General features: G+C 32.7%; 1 protein-coding gene across 2 annotated transcripts in view; it reads right to left on the reverse strand.

The window, feature by feature from the left end:
* The window catches only part of LOC120770067 (aquaporin), a 113,693-nt gene extending 95,685 nt beyond the window's left edge, over positions 1-18,008 (reverse strand). Inside the window, exons 1-2 of one of the 2 annotated variants that reach the window (XM_040097191.1) lie at positions 17,663-18,007; positions 15,760-15,939 (exon numbers count right to left, since the gene is read on the reverse strand). In XM_040097191.1, coding sequence (XP_039953125.1) covers positions 15,760-15,775 — 16 coding nt within the window. In that variant the 5' untranslated portion in view covers positions 15,776-15,939; positions 17,663-18,007. Of the gene's footprint in view, positions 1-15,759; positions 15,940-17,662 lie in introns of both variants that reach the window. The other variant, XM_040097190.1, reaches the window with a different exon arrangement.
* Positions 18,009-22,320: the final 4,312 nt, after the last annotated feature.

Raw genomic sequence — 22,320 nt, forward strand, 5'->3', positions numbered from 1 at the left:
ATGAAGTTTTCCAAATAGGTAAAAATCACAGGGAGCCAGATCAGGTTAGAAGGTGAGTGATGAATGGTTAATATGGAGTTTTTTGTCAAAAAATCAGTGACAAGCGTCGACCGATGACACGGTGCATTATCGTGCAACAGGTGCCAGGACCCTGCCTCACGGTATTGTGGTCGAGCACGACGAATGCGTCACAAAAGACGCTTCATAACACCAAGGTAAAACACAGCGATTAATCGTTTGGCCAGGTGGGACGAACTCTCGGTGTACAATACCCTCGGAATCGTAAAAACAAATCAGCATTGTCTTTATTTTTGACTGATTTCTTTACAAAATATTTACTTTAAAGTTCTAATAATTGTTACTGAATATTAATATTACGTTTTTTACAGATAATAAAAATATGACTCATACGCTATGTCTTACTTTGGATCCTTCTTATACATACATATGTACTTTAGAGTGGCTTGATTTACAGGCAGCCAAAAAGCGCGTATGTGCAAATGTTCTACAGATTATACTGAATAACTTTGCTAAAGAGGTTAAAGGTCTAACATCGGTTTTAGGCAAGCGATCTAGGATTTTAGAGATCATTAAAATTTGTTCGTCAGTTTTTGAGATAGCTCAAGAAATTTGATATTCTATTGATCGTTTGTTGGAATTATTCAGAGCGAAAAACCACCCATACCCCATATACCCCCATACCACCGATTATTCCGATCCGCCTTAAAAATTGCTGTCTCGAAGTCGTTTTTAGACTCATACAAAAAGCTGATTTCTAAATGCATTAAGCAATTACTAAACATTAAGAATAATAATCGGTCTCCTCTGGTACATCACATATGATAGTTTTTATAGAGAACTAAAAAATAGCATATTTCGCTCCAGTAATACAAAACTTTCGTTCGAAATAAAAATAAGAGCAAGAAGAGAACCGCCATGACTTTTAGAGTGCAATAAGCAATGAAAAGAATGTCATCTAGTATTTTGAACCTTTAGATTATATTACATTAAGACTTATTACTTGCATGCTGGTAGCTTATTATACAATATAAGTAGCTTCAATACAGTGTTGCTAAAAATCACTAAAGCGTTAATACCTAGTACTTTCCTAATTGCTGATTTTAATTGCAACTGTAAAATATGATTACAAACAGTTCACCTAAGTGAAAATAATTCTCGAAACGTTTAAATTTAGGCGCAATAATTGAGTTAATTGCCGCTTTTTGTGCTATGAGTAAGAATAAATTACGCTACACAATGTCTGTCATAATAAGAAAAAACACTTAAAATATGTGTAATGCTGTCATCAGTAAGTAATAATTTCCAAGTGATAAATTTTCCGTTCATCTTCAATTTATATTTAATTATTTGTCAAATAAATTGCTTTCTCACGCTTTTTAGAGATCTAATTAATGACTACAGAATGTCGGTAGTCTTTGAAATTCGCAAGAGTTGACAGCATACAAATGTAGATATATATATACATATATATACATACACATATATGCTGTTAACTGCATGTGTATGTATTAGAATGTGCAAGTATTTCCACTCTAGCGCTCACATAACACAACACATTTCACTTTGGTATTCCCTAATTTGTTTATTATGCAATTAGAAGTAATTAATAAAACCACACATACACTCTCCCACAGGTGCAAAAAAAATAATACTTGGCTGAAAAACTATTGTGCTTTAGAATTATATAATCGCAATTTTATAATAAAGTTGTTATATGGCCCGTCATCTCCCAGTGGAATAGTACGGCAAGTATTATTTAATTTGCTTTAATAGTGCGGCTGGAACGGAAATGTGAAAATTTATAGCCTTGATATACATACTATATGTATATTATGTGGTGTGTTGATATTTTGCTGTTTTAATGGCTAAAGAACGCTCACACTGAACAAAATTCTCTAATCTTTCCTTTAGTTTTTTTTTTAAGCTAGTAATGGGCTTGCGTTTACGTAATGGATGCTCAATTAGCGGCACTTTGGTCCCGTCAAATTGATTGTCTAGCGTGCCACGTCGCCGATTCTTTATGACTTAACTGCGATTGCGGTGATGCTCAACTTTTTCAACAAATGAATGAATAAACTGTAAATAATTGGAATTACAGGTTTATTAATTTTTTTTCTCTAGTTTGCTTAATGTTTTACTGGGTGCTTCCCTACACTAAATAGAACGTTCACTAATGTAATCAATGACAATAGAACAATAGAAAAAAATTTCATTCATTGTTTTACTTGTTAATTTTCTAGTGTAGAGCATTAATAGTTATTAGTTATAGTCCAGATATTCACCATTCGCCAAACCTTAGCAACGAAAATCGACATGCACAACCTCTTCGCCGATTTCAAATCTGTTCTTGATAGCACAAAAAGGAGCTGCCTGTATGCCGCTTTGTCTGAATTTGGTATTCCCGCAGAACTAATACGTTGACCTTAAGCAATACCAAAAGTTCCGTCAGGATCGGTTGGACCTCTCCGAGCCGGAAGAAAAATTGCAGAAAACAATTCGAGCTGCAGAGCTAAATAGAGAAGGTACAATCTTCTCCAAGAGTGTACAGCTGCTGGCGTACGCCGATGATGTTGATATTTCTGTGCCGTTCTGCTTTCTCTAGATTGGATAAGGCAGCGAAGTTTATGGGTCTGATAGTGAATTACAAGACGACATAACAAGAGATATCGCATCAAACAAACGGCCATCGCATTCGCGACTTGGCCCGCACGCTACTGTTGACGGTCATAATTTTGAGATTTTAGATAATTTCGTCTAACTTGGAACCAGCATCAACAATATCAACCTTGAAATCCTACCCAGAATCACTTTTGTCAACAGGTGCTACTTTGGACTGAGTAAGTAATTGAATAGTCAAGTCTTATCCCGAGTAGAGACCAAACTATGCAAGTCCCGTCCTGCTATATTGTGGGGAGGCATGGAGAATGACGTTATCTAATGAGTCGGCTTTAGGAGTGTTCGAGAGAAAGGTTTTGCAGAAGATTTATGGTCATTTGAGCATTAGCAACGGCAAGTACCGCAGTTGATGGAAAGATGAGGTGTACGAGTTATACGGCGACATTGACATAAATTAGCGAATCAAGAAACAGCGGCTGTGCTGGCTAGGGCATGTCCGAATGGAAGAGAACAATCCAGCTTTGAAAGTTTTCGATTCAGCACCCGCCGGTGGAAGTAGACGAAGAGGAAGACCTCTTCTTCGTTGGAAAGATCAGCTAGAGAAAATCCTGGCTACACTTCGTATCTCGAATTTGCGACTGGAACGCTTTTGTTAATTCGACTATGACCGCATAAGTAGTGCCTATGTCAGTAAAATATATTAGTATTTATTCAGCATATTCAGAAACAAATTTTATTTTTTTATTGACGATAATACGGAAATTAAAAAGCAGTAATTATTATAAACATTGTTAAACAATTAACTGAACGCGATTGCGTTTGATGCGCAGATAATATTTATAAAATCAATTTAAATTTTTGCTTATTAAAATAGCTCAATAATAGCGGGGAATTTCCGTTATCTCAATGCTTTTTTAACCATCAAAATCAATATATACTTCACACGCTGTGTGTCAGAAGTGAATTGCATGTTTATTTTGTACAATTTAAAGCACAGTTATATTTTATTATTAGATAATTTACATACAATTGAAAATCTATTATGTAGTCATAGCTGAGCGAATTGAGCGATTATCACTTGACTGGTTTGCAATAGTGAGGTTAGAATTATTTTTTTCTAGCAGCGATCAACTATTCATATTTTTTCTATTCATTCATAGCTCCATGGCATGAATAATCTTAGAAAATTTTTTTTAAGGTCGTGCAGCAGATATTTTTTAAGAAACCTTCACCGAAAAGTTTTCAGAACTATTTGCATTCAACATTGTCTTTTTAATTTACATGTACTAAGTTCAATATAATATGAGCATTTAATACTCCCGTGAATTACAAATTTATATTGTCTATAAAGAGTAGTAAGCAGGAAGCTTAGTGAATAATAAAGTACCTCAATGTTCATTAAAAATAAATCCATTATATCGCTTGACTCAGGACTGTTAGTGCATCAAAATTACACCAGCGAAAGCAAAAGGCTAATATTTTACAGAATTCCTCGATTAAGGGTAAAATGCGAGCCTGTCTGCAAATATTAATATAAGTAATATTCAAATAGCCCTAATACTGTAGTAATATATTAAATTTTAAACACTTTTATAGTTTTGACCATTGCTTTAAAACATCTTCACTTTGAAGTTCTAATAATGGATATTGAATATTAATAGTACATTTTTGTTTTTGTTTTTTTTTTTTTTTTAGATATTCAGAAAGTGACTCATACGCCATGTCTAACTATGCATCCTTCATACATAAACATTAGAGTGGGTTGATTTACAGGAAGCCAAAAGATGTTCTAAGATTTATTCTGAACAACTTTGCATAAGAAACTATGGGTCTAAAACCGATGACCAGTTTTTTAGGGATCAAAAAATTTGTTCATCAGTTTTTGAGATACCAATCTAGTACAAACTTGGTTTCGTCACTTCCATTCTGGTAATTCTAATGTCAAAGATGCGCCACGCTCTGGATCCCATAGAAATCATCTAGTTCATTTGTCATGTTAGCACTATTACGATCATCCAGTAACTAATCATTGCATCGCTTGAATTTCCATCTGCGTATGTCAGCTAAATCTTATCACAATCGATCGATTTCAGAAACGGGTTTTCATTTCTCGCGTCAGTGCTCGTGGCCGAACCGCACTGTCAAAGAGTAATATGCTATGAGATCCTCGTCTAAAGTCAAACTCTTAATTCGGACTTGTACTGTTAATAATTGGACCATCTGAAGTTGCAATCGAAAAAAGCGGGCAGCGTTGGTCAATTGCACATAAATTGAGCTCAATCAGGGCAATCACGTGGAACTCTATGAGAGTGGTGTATTTGACCTATTTTGGATCATTCTAACTATGCTAAATGTAACCTTTATTATTGTAGAATGCAAAACCAAGTGTTTTTTTACTCCACTTAATATATAAGTTAGCACCCCACACATTTAAAAAGTAGCATATGATGCATTAATATCATATGATACAAAGCAATAGAATACGACACCAACTAAATCGCTGAGAGTGCGACACGTGTAGTGGCGACCTGCGGGAAGCGCAGCGTCAGCAAACTCTATATATAAGTGTAATTAATTGTAAACTTTAGTTCTTACACAGAAGTCAATAAAGAAGCATTGCTTCCAAAAAAAGGAGCATTGCTCCCAAAAAAAGCAGCATAGCCTCCGAAAAAGTATTTTTTTTATAAAAATCTAAATAAAAGTTTTTTAACTTATATGTAACATAACAATATCTAACAATCTCTGATTTACGACTTTGTTTTCAGCAAATATATATGTAGATACATTTTTATATCGCAGATAGTATTAATTACATCTGTTATTTAATTAGCTACTGTTATTATTACTGTTATAATGGCATATACAAGAATATAGATAAGTAAGTACTCAAGAATTTACTGAAGTATTTGTTGATATATTTAAAACAGCTGTGTTTATGTCTGCTTCTGGTAAACCTAGCACAAGTATTTCTACGTAATTTAAGGTAAGAATTTAATAAGAAAATAAATATTTTATTTTTTGAAATAATTGTTATATCAACTGCAAAAATAGGGGTTAATTTTAAAGCTGCAAAGAGTATAAGTAGATGATCTATCTACAAACAGGGCTTTTTCATAGGGACGCTACAAAAAGTAGACCGATAGAGACAGCAAACGACGCTATATTTCATCCCGCTCTTTTGAAATTTCTGATCAGTAAGGTTTGCCATATCATCATGGAACAATGATCATACGATCCAACAACGGGTCGAAATACCGACATTGGGAGTCAGTGGCCGCAACTTTAAGAGCACTACGTCAAATTTATGGTCGTCATAATCGTCCTGGCAGACGAACAATTGAACATTTAGTGGAAAAATTTGAATCCACGGGCAAAGTACAAAATGTTTCCGTGCCAGTGAGACAAAGAAGTGCCCTAGTGTCGAGAATATTACTTCCACTAGCGCATCAATTGAGGAAGACCCAAACTAGTCTCACACACGTCGTTCTCAAGCCCTGGGCATCTCTGTGACGTCGTTGTGGCGAATTTTGCGAAAAGATCTGGGCCTTACAAGATCAAACTGACGCAAGAACTGAAGCCGCTTGACCACCAGAATCGTCGTATGTTCGTGAATTCGGCTGAGCAACAACTTGAGAACGATCCGAATTTTGATCGAAAAGTCATACTCAGTAATGAGGCTCATTTATGGCTGAATGACTTCGTCAATAAAAAAAATACGGCTTTGGTCAGGCACCAATCCACACGTACTTCATGAGTCACCATTGCATCCCGATAAAATTACGTTTTGATGCGGTTTATGCGCCAACGGCGTTATTGTGCCGTACTTCTTCCGCAATGATCAAAACTGGCACGTTGTTGTGAATGGGAGTCGCTACCGCTCAATGATATCCGAATATTTATGGAATTTGAGATGATGTGGACTTGGTTGATCAGTGGTTTCAACAGGAAGGCGCTACAAGCCAGCGAATGTCATAATCGTTTTATTGAAAACCAAGTTTGGTGAACGTGTTATCACACAAAATGGCCCAGCCAATTGGTTGCCTCGGTCGTGCGATTTGACGTCGTTAGACTATTTCCTGTGAGGGTACGTCAAGTCTATGGTCTATGCCAACAAACCAGCGACGATTGATGAAAAAAAAAATTCTAAGCATTCAGTTTTTTGAAAGAATTTAATCCGATTGTACACTCCCATATAATAAATAGTTTCAGAAGAGGAAATGATATTTGATGCATTTGATACTTAGAACATTCTCAAGATTACTTATAGAAGTTAAAACTAATTTACGATCATATTTCAATCTGCAGATATTTTTTATGTTCCTTCCAGTAACCATTTGTTCTTTCACTAAAACAACATTCTATCATATCAAATAATTTCGCAAAAGATCTTATCAAACATTTAGAAGACGTTGATGTATTTTATTGGATCTTGTTTTCTATGCTTCGCAACACTCTACATAAAAAACTTCCCATAAGTCAGAAGGCGTTGAATCACTTAATTACTGTAGAATAAAAATTAATTGGCCATTCTGTAGATTAATTTTGAAGTGTTATTTCTATTTTTACAGTCTAACATACATCATAATCTTTAATCGTATATACAAACACATATCAATCATAAATTTTGTGCATGATTTTTTATCTCGCTTCATTTATGGCTCCAGACGAGCCCGATAATGGCTTACTACATATAATTTCTAAAGAGCCAGCTGGTAATTCATGTTAAGCTACTGCCGGTGGCCATAAAAATTGCCTGTAAATCTTAAACAAAAATTTCGACAAATCTTTGCTTGGCAATCAACTAAGCACGGCTATTAGTCACGATAAACTTGAACTTCGGCAGGTTGAAGCTAAATTTCGAATTTTTATTTTAACAAACAAGAAATATGGTTAGCTAAAATATACATACATACATGTATATGGTTTTAGCCAGCGAAAACCGCACTACGCAGCGCGTAAAACGTGACTACAACAAATTAAAACAATCAAACATTCAATTAAACCAGCGCTGAAGTCAAAAAAGAGTTGATGACACTCTACGTGCAGCGGTCAGTAGTCCCGGCGGTAGTCGAACACACCCATTCACCCATTCACATGTGAAGAAATATTATGTATAGTCAGTCGAGAAAATAAAAAGATTGCAGTGTGAACACATAAATTACTGGAAGGAAGTTTGCCGTAGATGGAAAAGTAAATTTTGCAGAAGTTGCAAATGTGAATGTGAACTTTCTTGATTTATTCATTCACTTTTAATGATGAGTTTATTTTATTTTTTTTACTTTTGTTTTTAATGTTGCCATTATTTGTGGGTTTCTCCAACACCTACGGCTGTGTATAAATTGTAGAAAACTTTATATTAAATACATAGACATTTATATATATTTAATTACTGTGAGAGGAGACGCTGCGCAAAAGCACGCAGAAATTTCAATGTTTCAAACGATAATCCGGAATATTCGCGAGATTTTACTTTAAGAGCTTATAGTGTAAGGAATTATACATGTATGTATGTATGTACGACAGAGGCGTAGCTAGTAAGTATTAGAAAAGGCTGTGAATTTGAGTGAAGTAGTGCGTTGCGATATTTACAATGGATAAAAATATCGAACAAAGAATTTGCCCTAAGTTTTGTATTTTAAACCAAATTTCGTCTGCGTAATCAATTCGAATATTGGAAAAGGCTAACGGTGATTCAAGTTCAACAATAACACGAGCCTACGAGTGGTGTAAAGGCTTCAAAGACGGTTGAAAGATCGTTCGACCTTTTCAACTGATGGAAATATTAAAAAATTTAAGAATATGGTGCTTGAAAATTATCAGGAGAGTCTATAACATCTCAAGCTGATCCGAATAAAAGTTTCGGAGATAAAACCTTGAAAAGTTGCACCCTCGAGGTTAGGTTGAAATTTTGTTTTCAAAGTCGGTTGCCAAGGTTTCTCGCGAACGACTCAACCGATCTCAATGAAATTTTACACATGTCTTCGAAAAAAATGTATTTTACAAAATATTAAACGAAGTATATTTTTTTTTGTGAATTACAACTTAAAAAAAATCGTTAAATTTTCAACAAATTGCCAAAATTACAATTTTCACTTTTTCGTTTTTCCTTCGCCCAATACCTAGTTTAGGGCCATAATTAAGGTGTTACATTCAAAATATCGTCAGGCTAAAGTGCCGTCTTTAAACGCGATTTTTTCGAAACTGTGCTTTTGAAGTCGGTTGGCAAAATTTCTCGAAAACTACTTAAGCGAACTTCATGAAATTTTACACAGGTCTTTGAGATACAGTTCTTAAAGACTTGGATGAGGGATGTTTTTCTATTACTATTTGAAAAAGAAAAAAATGTCGCGAAATTTTCATTGAAATTTTAATTTTTTTTCTAAACACGTATTTTTTCACTTTAGCAGCACAGTTTTTTGAAGGCCAGCGGAAAATGACGTCGTAATAGCCGATTTTTGAATATTTCCCTTTGAAAATTTAACAAAGTCTTTGTAAAATATGTACATATGTCTCTTTGAAATTATTAGAAGTTTGAATAAAATATTTAATTTTTTATGGGAAAAAATAAGCCGCTTTTTGCTCGAGGAAACGCATATAACCACATAATTTTTACCAAAATATACAATTATTTTAAAATTTAAATAACAAAATACCTATGAAAATGCTCGCCGCTTTGATAAGTCACTCTTGGAACAATGGGAATCATAAGACGGAATAAGCAAAAAATAAAGGATTTCTGTATTTTCAATAACCTGTAATGACGCTTCTACGATTAATCCTCTGTTGACAGTGTTTGTTGATATAATTTTTTGACGCATTGCATAGTACAAGTCTTAAATTAAAATTCAAAATTTTTAGAGATTTCTAGATAGTGTGCTTTCAAATAAAAACTGATTGAAAACGTTAGAAAAAACTATAGAAAAGGGAAGATTAAATGTAAAAGAAGTTTTCTGTGTTATCTGAAATATTTCTAAAATAATAATGATTTATAGGCGTCACAACTTTCTCAATAATTTTTAGCAGAAATGTTTTACATAAAGTGACATAAAATGGAAAATAACGTAAAGGATACTTTTCAAAATTTTATAGGCGCAGGAAAAACGATATACTAGAAACCACTGATATTGCAACAAATTTGAGTTTTGGTTATAAAATGGTTATATATGTGGTTATATATTGGTTATGTATTGGTTATATCTAAGAGCGGCAGCTGAAAATTTTAAGCTACTTACATACAATATGTATGTATATATATGATGTAGTGAATCGTAACCAATAAAAAACTCAATTTTGATTTTTTTGATGATACGTTGTTTTGCATTTTAGGTGACAATATGAAAGTTTTTCTTTCTATTTATTATTTCTACGTTCTACGTCAGGTGCTATATTATCAATTTATACATATACAAAAATATCTTCACATTTATTAAAAAAAATTAAAAATCATTAAACTAATATAATTCTAACTAACTTTTGCTTGAAACCCTCAATCAATTCAAGAAAAGTTGCTTTGCTTTGCTGCCAAATTTAAAAATTCAACCCTTCATGCCTTTTATTAAATTAAAGCCCACACCTCTGATTGTATGTGTACTTCGAACTGCCTTCTTCTTTTTTCGCAATAAAATTCGTATTTGTCTGCCATAAATATAAGCGTGAAAAGGGGTTAAGAAGTTAAATTGAATTCAGACGTTAACTGTTCTTGTGATCTCAAAACTTTACGATGACATCAATGACTGCAAACGACGGCGGCATATTTATTCAACATTCTTTGTTTACATGCTTGCATACAAATACACATGCGTAAAAAAATTTTATTATAAATATAAATATAAATATATACATATGTGCATATGTCAGTCAGCATATCATTAAGAAAACAGTGCAGGTAAATAACGTTCTGCTTGTTTGTCGGAATAAAAATTACTCCAGGCATATAAAAAACAACACAGTGTAAGAAAATGTTTTTGCATGCATTTCAGATTGATCAACACAAAAACAAAAAATAGAAAAAAAAGAAAATAAAAAATTTAAATAATAATAATTTATATTCTGTTTCTCTCTCAAATGTTAAATTGTGTAAATGTCATATATAAAGTAAAAAATTATAAATGCCAATATTTAACCCATATTCCCTTTAATAACTTGAAATTAAAGCAAGAAATATCGGGTGATTTTTTAAGAGCTTGATAACTTTTTTTAAAAAAAAAACGCATAAAATTTGCAAAATCTCATCGGTTCTTTATTTGAAACGTTAGATTGGTTCATGACATTTACTTTTTGAAGATAATTTCATTTAAATGTTGACCGCCGCTGCGTCTTAGGTGGTCCATTCGGAAAGTCCAATTTTGGGCAACTTTTTCGAAAGCATTTCGGCCGGAATAGCCCGAATTTCTTCGGAAATGTTGTCTTCCAAAGCTGGAATAGTTGCCGGCTTATTTCTGTAGACTTTAGACTTGACGTAGCCCCACAAAAAATAGTCTAAAGGCGTTAAATCACATGATCTTGGTGGCCAACTACGGGTCCATTTCTTGAGATGAATTGTTCTCCGAAGTTTTCCCTCAAAATGGCCATAGAATCGCGAGCTGTGTGGCATGTAGCGCCATCTTGTTGAAACCACATGTCAACCAAGTTCAGTTCTTCCATTTTTGGCAACAAAAAGTTTGTTAGCATCTTGGTTGACATGTGGTTTCAACAAGATGGCGCTACATGCCACACAGCTCGCGATTCTATGGCCATTTTGAGGGAAAACTTCGGAGAACAATTCATCTCAAGAAATGGACCCGTAAGTTGGCCACCAAAATCATGCGATTTAACGTCTTTAGACTATTTTTTGTGGGGCTACGTCAAGTCTAAAGTCTACAGAAATAAGCCAGCAACTATTCCAGCTTTGGAAGACAACATTTCCGAAGAAATTCGGGCTATTCCGGCCGAAATGCTCGAAAAAGTTGCCCAAAATTGGACTTTCCGAATGGACCACCTAAGACGCAGCCGCGGTCAACATTTAAATGAAATTATCTTCAAAAACTAAATGTCATGAACCAATCTAACGTTTCAAATAAAGAACCGATGAGATTTTGCAAATTTTATGCGTTTTTTTTTTTTAAAAAGTTATCAAGCTCTTAAAAAATCACCCGATTTTTACATATTTTTTACAAGAAAAATAATTAATTTGTTGTTCATATTACATATATGTAGCATGAAATTTTCAGCTTCCGCTGTCAGATATAACCAATTTGTAACCAATATATAACCGTTTTATAACCAAAACTCAAATTTTGTTTCAATATCAGTGGTTTTTATTATACCGTTTTTTCTTCGCTTGTAAACTTTTGAAAAGTGATGTTACGTTATTTTGACAGACATTCTGTTCTAAAATGGAACAAAACTCTATATACTATTGTTTAGTAAAATAAAAAAGTTGTGTAATGTAAAATCATTAGCAAGCAATAAAAAAATGTAAGCGCAACCCACGATTTTTGAATTTGAATAGAGCGTTCAGTATCGCCACGCTTTGACTACGCTTTATTGTTGCCAATTTTCTCTAAATTGTATTAACTTCTCTTTGGTATTGTTCAACTCCCTTCTACTAAAAATTGTTTAATGCTATAAAATAGATTAATGATCTCATGGCTTCAAAGACGCACTATTGAATGGCAGTCAATATAAATGTAGTGAGTATTTTTAAGCATATAAATTTTTGAAGCGATAGCTGTCAAACCAACTGTCAATAGAAACACATGCTGTCAACAATTATGTACCATAATACATATTATAATATACTTTGGTAACACTATTTTGTAGTCATTTGGCGATTGTGCTGTTAGAGGCTGTTTCTTGCTAAATTTGGCTCGCAAAACTGAAAATTTCCTAACACGTAGAATTTTTTGAGTTTTACACAAAGAGTGCATTCTTCAAACCATCACCATTTACTAAAATGACAAAAATAGCTGTATGTGGTGGAAAATGCTTGGCCTCAAATTCGAAATCGGACACCTGAAATACCTCACAGACCTTTTAGCACATCAGTTGAAATTAGATTTTTTTTAAATTTTCTTACATATTTGTTGAGTAGCGTCATTTATCCAAATTAAGCCTAACAACGGAGAAAAATTCAAAGCTCTTGGATATTTTTTTCGAACACTCACCAACTGCACGGTAAATTTTGAAAGAACTTCACACTTATCAAAGTTGAGAAATACCATATATTTTTTTCGTTTTTTCTTTGCTACCATCAAAATACCGTACAAGGTTTGAAACCATCACACAGTGGTAGCATTGATTTTTTTAAATCAAATGTTTATACTCCTAAAACGCACCCTCTAATTAAAAAAATCTATGCTGTAAGTGTTAGTAATATGATTAATGATTTACGATTCAAATAATAGAAGTGAATAATTCAAAGCTACAATTATAAAATATTAATACAAAATTGTTCTAATGATTTTTTTTCTTAATAATTTTGACATTTTGAAACTGAAAGTGAAAGACAATAAACTTAAGACGAAGTTAACAGCGAAGACAAACGTTGACGGCCATTTTTGTTTTTAATAATGATCAATTCAACTGATTTAAATATTTTATAAACATAAAAAAGGTTATTAGCTTGGGTTAACTTAAAACGGGTGAACTAAGTAGAGGTACTTTTTTCAATAGCCATTTTTTTTCAGATCCTGAGTAGGTAGGTAGGTAGGAGTGCAGCCCTATCGGGCTCAATTAGCACTTGATGTGCCATTTTGATACACTATTCGTAGAACCACCTGTATCTGCTATTACGTTTCACCTTCTCTCTCAAACCATTTTGAGGTTTCGATGAAACTACTTATGCCCGATATGCTTTTGGTGGAAATCCATTCAAGATTTGGTGCTTGGTGGATTCCGAGTGTTTTGTGTCAGATCTGTGTTAGAGCTGGGCATTCGCAGAGAAAGTGGAAAATTGTTTCCTTGTTCCCTGCTACTCCGCAGCCACGGCAGATATCGTTGTAGGACAATCCCATTTTGGACGCATGTTCCCCAAATGGCCAGTGCCCTGTTGTGGTAGCTGTTATTCTGTAAATACTTTTTCTTGACCTATTTAATAAATCCCCTGATTCGAGTCAAGCTGTCATGTTTTTTGTTCAGTATTGTTTGGCGTTTCATCATGGAAAGACTTACGCCTTACTTGTAATTTAACCAAAATATTTAACTTTAGTTATGAAAATTTTTCATATACATTTTTAAAATATTAGGACAAATATTTTGTCTTCATGCTTGCAAGTCTTGAGAGGCATAAAATATCAGTAATCCTACTAAAAAATGTCTACATTTTCTTCTTACTGTCTTTTTTTTATAATTTAACGTTTAGTTGATTGTTTTGAAGTTTATTTGCAATGCTTTCATAAGCATTGGATTCGAAAGGTTCACTGAAAAGCACTATAACTGACACAAATATCAAATCGCAGTCTTTTAACAACCACTCAGGTTTCTTAAATCGGCTCAAACTAATAGATGAGTACCCAAAAGATAATGGTTTTTGCATAAATTATGAAGGTTAAGAATTTAAATTGAGAAGTATATAAAGGTCACATGAATACAACAGTGTTATACAGCAGTCCCAAATGCAAATTGACCCTAGCAGCAACTGAGCCTCTGTAAATGAGTTGTGCAAGCCAAAACCATTAATGGAACTGCACACCTGCAGAGGAAACAGGAGTGTCGTAGCTATAAGGATCTCTATTCTAAACTTGGTCAGCACACTTGAAGAATGTAGAAAATTGGCAAGATAGTTTAAATATTTGGGAAGTTGTTTACATAATGTAAAATGAATGTGTAAAGACTTGTAGATTAGTATCGTCTCAAGCTCAAAAGTTGGTTATTGTCGAATTTAATGTTTGACACTTCAGTGACTTAAGGGGTTACATGGGTTTACAGGTTTCAAAAAATCGAATTCTTTTATTGTCTTATTACAACACCTTTAGAATATTATCCTAAATTTTCAAGTTAATCCGAGTAATAGTTTCAGAGATATAGCCTTGAGAACTTGTGCGCTCTAGGCTAGCTAGGCTAAGTGCGCCGTCTTTAAACGCGGTTTTCTCGAAACTGTGTTTTTAAAGTCGGTTGGAAAAATTTCTCGAGAACTACTCAACCGATCTTCATGAAGTTTTACACAGGTCTTTGAGATGTAATTCTTAAAGACTTGGATGAAGAATTTTATTTTGCGCTTACAACTGTTGGAAAAAAGTGTATCAAAATTTTAATTTTTTTGTAAAAATGTCTGCCAAAAATTCCAATTTTTAGTTTTTTCCTTCGTCCAAATTCTAAGTTAAAGTTTTAACTGAAGCATGTATTCTTTCATGATTATGATGATCCTGTAAGGAGTTACCCTGCCAACGCGGGAGCATTTTTTCCAGCGAGTCCAAAAATTTCAGAATTTCATTGCTAACAACCATAAAAAATTCCAATAAAATATTTAATTTTTTGTATGAGAAAAAAATTGTTGAAAAAAGGCTTTTCTTACCCGAGGAAACCCATGCAATCCCTTAAGTTTATTGATAAAAATTTTGGTTCCAAGGATAATTATCGAGAAGAAGAAGCCAAATATTGCTTAAGGTTGTTTAATGAAGCACCAAAATTATTGGAAAAAGTAAGTATTTCTAAACATGTTTTTGGAAGTTCAAAAGCATCACACTTAAGCTTGAATCTCCACTAAAATTTTATGAGAGAAAAATATTTTTGATCGAAGAGGCTGAAATCCCCTCGGCCACAGAGCTCAACATTCAACTACGCCTAATTCTATATCAGATCTCGCAACCATGCAATGGTGAACTTTAGTTAAGAAAGTTGAAATATGGTTTTAAAAAACCAATTGCTGCTTTCGAAAACAAAAATGTGTTAATTCTCTTTTAACAAATAACTAAGTAAAAGGCTGTTCAAGAAACCAAGTGAAATTATCGTCTGTTTTCAATTTTCACCCACAAAACATACTAACTGAAGACACAATTATTGTATACATATAAATGCTGAGTACCCATGTTAGGCATTGAATATTGAACAACTGTTTTGAAGAGACTCACTGTAAGGTGTTTCCCAATGGCCATTTACAGACATTTTGTTCAAGATTTTTACTTTTTCTAACAATTCACTTACCGCGTTTCTCCTCCATTGCTGCTTTGTTATGATTTTAAGTGGTGCTTTGGCGATACGATTTTTTGTTGATGGAAATAAATATGTTTTCGCAATGCGAATTGTGTTTGCGAAAAAAAGTGTTTTCGTTTTTTTTTTACTTTTAATTTGGTGTTGTTTAGTAAAAATCACAATGGCACTTGTCTGCAATTAAAAGCGTTGCAAAATAACAACAAATCAGCTAACGAATGTGGGTTGACTATATACGTGTTGATGTGTGTGTGTGTGTGTCTGTTTTTCTATGCGAAAATGCGCTCAAGGCACAGAGTGGCTATAAGAAATGCGTCTGAGCTGGCAATCGTTGAAATGAAAGTCACAATTAAATCAACGCTTCAACGCGCACAAAAGCGTGTGTGTGTGTGCATGTGTGTAGGTTGTGCGTGTGTTGGTGGCTGTGCAGGCGCGTGCGAGTGTAAGTGGGCGCCGTAAAATTAAAGTTAAAAGTTGGTGGAAGGCAAAAATGAAATAAAATAAAATAAAGTAGCAAAATTGTTTGTTGCAATTTCACTTGAGCGATGGTTGGCGTACACATATTGTCCAAGCAGCGACTGCAGCTAACTGTTAATATATTTGACACTATGAAACAAAAGCAAAAAGTTGTTTGGTAGTATTCGCAAAAAAAAAGTGCTTGAATGGAAAACGAAAGTGTGGCTCGCTCAGCTGCCAAAGTGTTACGTTTCAATGGTTCATAGGTGTTTTTGGAAAACGTAATTTTTTCTTAATTTCGAGCGCACAATTGCAACAACACTTCAAATTATTTGCGCGCACCAGCCACCAACACACAAAATTTGCCAGAAAAAGCACAAATAAAGTTTTTTATTTTTAAATTTTTTTAAATTAAAAACAACTAGTTTTTAGCACAAAATTAGATATTTTAAAAACAAAAAAATAATTTTTGTTGTTTTAACTAAAAAAACATTAATTTTTAGCACCCAGTTTTCGATTTTCATAATTTTTTTAAATTAAAATACAATAGGAATTTTTTAAACTGTAAGTTTCTTCTAAAAACTGTATTTTTTGTAAAAACTGCAAATTTTTGCATTAAAATTTTTTTCAATACAAAACAGCACTTTCTTATTAAAAAGTAAAAACCGATATTTTGAAAAAAACCGCTTTATTAATATAAACATTTTTTTGATATTTGTTTTTAATAAATAACTGTATAGAAACTGATTTTTTTTTTTGAAAATATAACTGTATTTTTTTTTATAAAACCGTAAATATTTTTAAAAAACCAGATTTTGAAAAAAAGAACTGTCGTTTGTTCAATAAAAACAATTTTTTTAAATTAACTGTACTATTTTTTTATATAAACCGAAATAAATGTAATTTTTTTTAGAAAACTGAGTTGTTTAATAAAGGATTAATGAAAAACATGTTTTTTTTTAAATAAAAAAACTGTAATTTTTTTCACAAAAACCTAAATAAATACCTAACTATTTTTTTTTTTGTAAAACTTGATTTTTTAATAAATAATGTGTTTTGGTCAAAAACAGAATAAACCGTATAATCTTTCATGAAAATTGCTTTTTTTTTCAAAAATGTTTTAATTTGTTTTCAATAAAATTAATTTTTATATTGTATTGTAATGTTTATGATGAAAATCGAAATTAAAAAAAAAACAGTTTTTATGAAAATAATTTTCTTTTAATAAAAACATTTTTTTTATAAATTAATTTTAAAATTTATAAAAACAGTTTTTTTAATGAAATTTTGTTTCATAAATTAATCTTTTTAAAAGAATTTTTTTATTTGAAAACAGTAATTTTTGGTATAAAAACTGCATTTTTTATAAAAAAAACATAAATTAAGACTTTTATTAAAAAAATGTTTTTAATTTATTATTTTTTTTTTAATTTTTAACAACCTTCTATGCTGCTGATAACCATATATGTAGTCGTTGTTGTCCGTTTACTTTCAAACTCAATTTGGCTTATCTATGCCAAGTAGCGATTCGATCACACTGTTAAAGGCACTTTCAGTTAGGTTACACGTAATTTCTACACTTAAAATTTTTATTTTTCGAGAGTCTTTAGTTTTTATGTTCACTTTTTCGCATTAAATTTCTTGCAAATTAAATATTTAAAACTTGCTATTTTGCAGCGTTTGTTGTTGCTTTGTATTCGCGTTGCTACCACGTTCGGTGTTCGAGCGTAAATAAACACAGTCTGCAGTTGATTTTCGCTGATATAGTGGTTGGAAGCGCAAAAACGGCGCGCACACCAGCACCAGCAGCACCAGCAGCGGTAGTAGCACCAACAGCCCACAGCCAAAAGCTAACAGTAGAGCGACACCGGCACCAAGCGTTAGCATGTTAGCATCGTGTGTTAGCGTTAGTGTCAGAGTCAGTCGCAGTCAATCAAGCCGGTTAAACCGTGCCAGTTTGGTCGTCAGTCAGCCACTCAAGTCAGCTGCTTGGCAAACGGCCAACTTGGCCAGTTAGCAGTGATGTTTACAGCGGCATTAGCAGTGCCGGCAGCGATAGCAGAAGTAGCAGAAATGGTTAGTTAGTTAGTGGCCTAACATACAAAACTGCCGACGCTATGCGCAGCTTCGTGGCGCCGTCGGCGTTGGCTGCGTCTATTATGCTGTCGTTGGTGTTAAGTGAAGAGACCAACTTACAGTGTGCTATTTTGGAGTAACTATTTAATAAAGCGTGTGAAATGGTTAAAGTAACGATTCAAGTTATAATTCAATTGAATTGTAGGTTATGGTTGAATTCGGAAATGTAAGAGATTATAAAAGCTGTTTATTTAAACACCATTATCATTACATAGTTTTTTAGAGAGAAAGTAGTTATTTGTAAATAATATTTATGGAAGTTCAGAATCAGCATATAAAGACTTAAGGTCGAATCCCTGCATCATTGAAGATTTTTTAAGAAAATATTTTTCTGTATAAACGAAGTCCGTTTCAATTCCTGCTTAATTTTTTCTCAACTTTTTTGGTAGAGTGTACATCTACCGTAAAATTTTATGTATCAAACTAAATTTTATTCGGGTTTAAGACAACTCGATGACATCTCTAATTTCTAAATGAGTTTTAAAACAAAAATAATACCTAAAATTCCCATCCTTCGTGAGATTTATTATCAATTTTTAAAATTTAATTCGATAAGAATGGTGACAATTTGTTATTTTAATACCAAATTAAACAGAGCAAGCACTATAGAATTTTTTTAAGATAATTTACAATTTTCTCAAGTCGAATTGATATAAATTAATGTGTCCATCTTCAGTATTAAATTTATTTAGTTTTTGACTATTTTCGCGCAATTTATTTTAAAATTATGGGATTTTTGGGTATATTTCAAAATTTCAAAAAAAAAAGTAAAATAGTATTGAACTAGTGATAGAAGCATTATTTTCCTTCATAGAGATAAAAATAACGGGATTTATGTTGGTAGTTTTTAAATGTAATGACTTTGCATCGTGATGAGACTGTTTTTTCAAGATTAGATTGAGGTTTTTCAACGAAAAAAATTATGCAAACACCTAAAAGGAGATATCGCTAATGCTGTTACTAATTAATACATATGTACATATGTATGTCCACTTAAGAATTTTCAAGAATTTTTTTTTTTCATTAAACTATACAATGCTCTATAGTTATACAAAAAATGTTTCGAGTTAATTTGTAACGAAGAAAATTTTTTTAAACTACTTTATGCATATATGGTAAGCCCACCACCGGCTTAGCTCAAAACTTCTTTTTTCCAAATAGCGAGCGAAATAACTTTGACAATTCTTATCCGATCGGCTTCATGCTTTCAGATAAACTTTAGGATTCTATTTTGCATAGAAGTACATAGGAATGATTCAATATTTTTTTATGACCAGTTCATTGCAAAATTATTGACTAAAAGTTCAATTTTTCTGTTCAAATTCCTATAATTTGTGAAGGAATAAATGCATTAAAATTTCCCTACATACTTTTATGGGTATTTTCATGGGTATTTTCATGTGAATTTTTTTATTTGGTCCCAAGACGGTAATAGTGTATCCTAAATGTCACGCCGCTGCGCACTTTGGGAAAAAATATCTCATTAGCTTGAGGTTCAAACTTAATTAGTGTTTAATTAGTTTTTTGAATAGATTATTATATTAGGCAAAAAATGAATTAATATTTTAAAGATTTTATACCTACTACAGTGAACATTATAGTTACTTATAAATTATCAACGCGATGAGCTGTGTTGGTTTAGCCATGTCACTCTATGCGTGTGTTTGTAAGTATACGTATGCGACCTAGGCGCTCGGTTTTTGAAATGTCGGGAGAAGCTATTCAAGCTGCCAAGTAAACTCAAGTCCTTGTGTGGAAAACTCCCCATTTGTCACGTTATCTTCAAAAAATCTGGCATGGACTTTTGTCAAATACAGCGCTACAATCTACATATAAATTGTTCAGATCGGGCAACTATAGCTTATAGTTGCCATAAAAACTGACCGATCTAAATTAAAAAAATAAAATTTTCTATATACCCTTTTTTACAAAGAAAAAAGGCTCCTGTGCCTTGGTTCTGCCGAAGTTAACGTCTTTTGTTACACCTTACCATACCCTTAGTTTATGGATGCTTTATTATGCTTTAGAAGGTTCTAAACATCGTTTTTTTGTTTTTGGTTAAAACTCTTTAAAAATTATCTAAAAATACATTCCTAAAGTTGTAGATGCAAATTCGAAATATTATTGAAGCTAGAGGAGAAATAGTGGCCGAGGTATATGAGCGCTTGGGCAGAAAGATAAAACTTTGACGCGCGATTTCTCGGTTTTTCATTTTTACGATTTTTCTTAATTGGCGGGCAAGATAGATAAAAATTATTACCTTTGACAGTAAATTATCTTCTATTTAAACTAAAAAAAAGAAAAGTCAAGTTTCAACATATTTTAAGCAACAAAAAAATTTTTGGGCAAAAACCACTTTTTTCAATTTTAATTTTTTTTTTAGAATTTTACACTATTTTTACACAAAGGCAGAATATAAAAGATTTCGTATTCAAAAAATCAATTATTCAAAAAAATTAAGTTTTTACGCCTCTAAAGCAGGCTCCCCCTTAAGGCACATGGTTGGACAATCAGGAGATGAGATTATGAAAACTTAAAAGCGATTGGCCGATATTAAGAAATACATATCGAAAAACCTGATGACCCAGTATAAAACAAAAAAGTCTATTTAAAGGAATATTCTGACAAAAACTTAGTGAAATCGAAATTACGTTTCAAACGAAAACATATAGAAGTGTTTGTTTATGCTTAAAGTGATTTTTGCGAAAATTTTGAAAGTTGTATTATATTTAAGCTTAGACAGTATCAGAGGTTAGGTTATGTTAGAAAAGCTTATAATGACTTATATCTATCTGTTGGATCGTAAAATGAAAACATATTTAACATACTCTGCTATATAGATTTAGGCTTTAACTGATATATCGTAGAATCTGAGATTGGATAATAACTTTGTGGGTTAAAATCTACACGCAGATAAAAGTTGCATTTTAAAATTATTATTATTTTCTCTTTCTAGCGACATTCGTTCCTAGGCATGAATTTTCCAATCTTCTACGGTATTTCTGGTATATAAAATATTCTCTTTTGACAAGCAAAGCCTCCTTCTACTACAACATCCAACTTGACGCTGCCGCGTTGCTCTTAACATTGACGTTAAACAGTGCCTGTTAGCTAATAACAGTGGAAGCCAATAATGGCGCCATCTCTTTAGTTACAGTATTTATTACCGTTATTGCTACCGACTTCATAGTTTCGGTTGCTGTTACGACTTGTATACAATGACAAACTGCAGTTGTTGGCATTTTACTTTCAACATGACCATAATATTTACAACAACCTCAATGTTGCTGTTACTTTTGTGGCGGAAAATACTTTTTCTCCATTCCCCACAAAGTGAAATGAAATAAAAATGTGTTGTGTGTGTGTGTTGGTGCATAATTTGCTGTTTCGATTACCGTTTTGCTTTGCCAATAACTTGCGATGCATCTTTGCGCCGTTTTGCTTTCTTTTATCTACGCTTGTCATTGGAGTCAGCTGAGTGCGGCAGCTGGTGACTTTTTAGCTTACTAATATAGCTATAATGGTATATATATATATACGTATACTATAGATATACTTCAAAAGTGTGGAGATTGTATAAGCCTGTGAGCGGCTGTGAGGCAAGTTAGTCACGTGCTGTTGTCATAATAGTTTTATTTTTTGATTTTAGTGGCTTGACTAGTTTTGGATGATGGGCATTTTAGGCAATTGAAAACAAATGCAAAAGCAAAAAATCAACAAGTTGCAATTTTTGTTGTTTGCTTTTTTTCCTTTGTCCTTTAAAGTGCTTTTCATAAACCATTTTGTGATAAATTAAATTCGATATAAATAATATTGGCAATTATCGATGATGCAATATTGATTTTGGATAGCTCAAAAACACAAAAAATGTTATATAATATTACTAATTTTTTGTTAAGGAAAGCTTCAAAAGATGGTATACTATACGAGTAAATAGAGCAAATAACGAAATAGTAGAGAAAA

Source organism: Bactrocera tryoni, chromosome 3 (genome assembly GCF_016617805.1).
Source record: "Bactrocera tryoni isolate S06 chromosome 3, CSIRO_BtryS06_freeze2, whole genome shotgun sequence".
In the NCBI taxonomy this organism is placed as follows: domain Eukaryota; kingdom Metazoa; phylum Arthropoda; class Insecta; order Diptera; family Tephritidae; genus Bactrocera; species Bactrocera tryoni.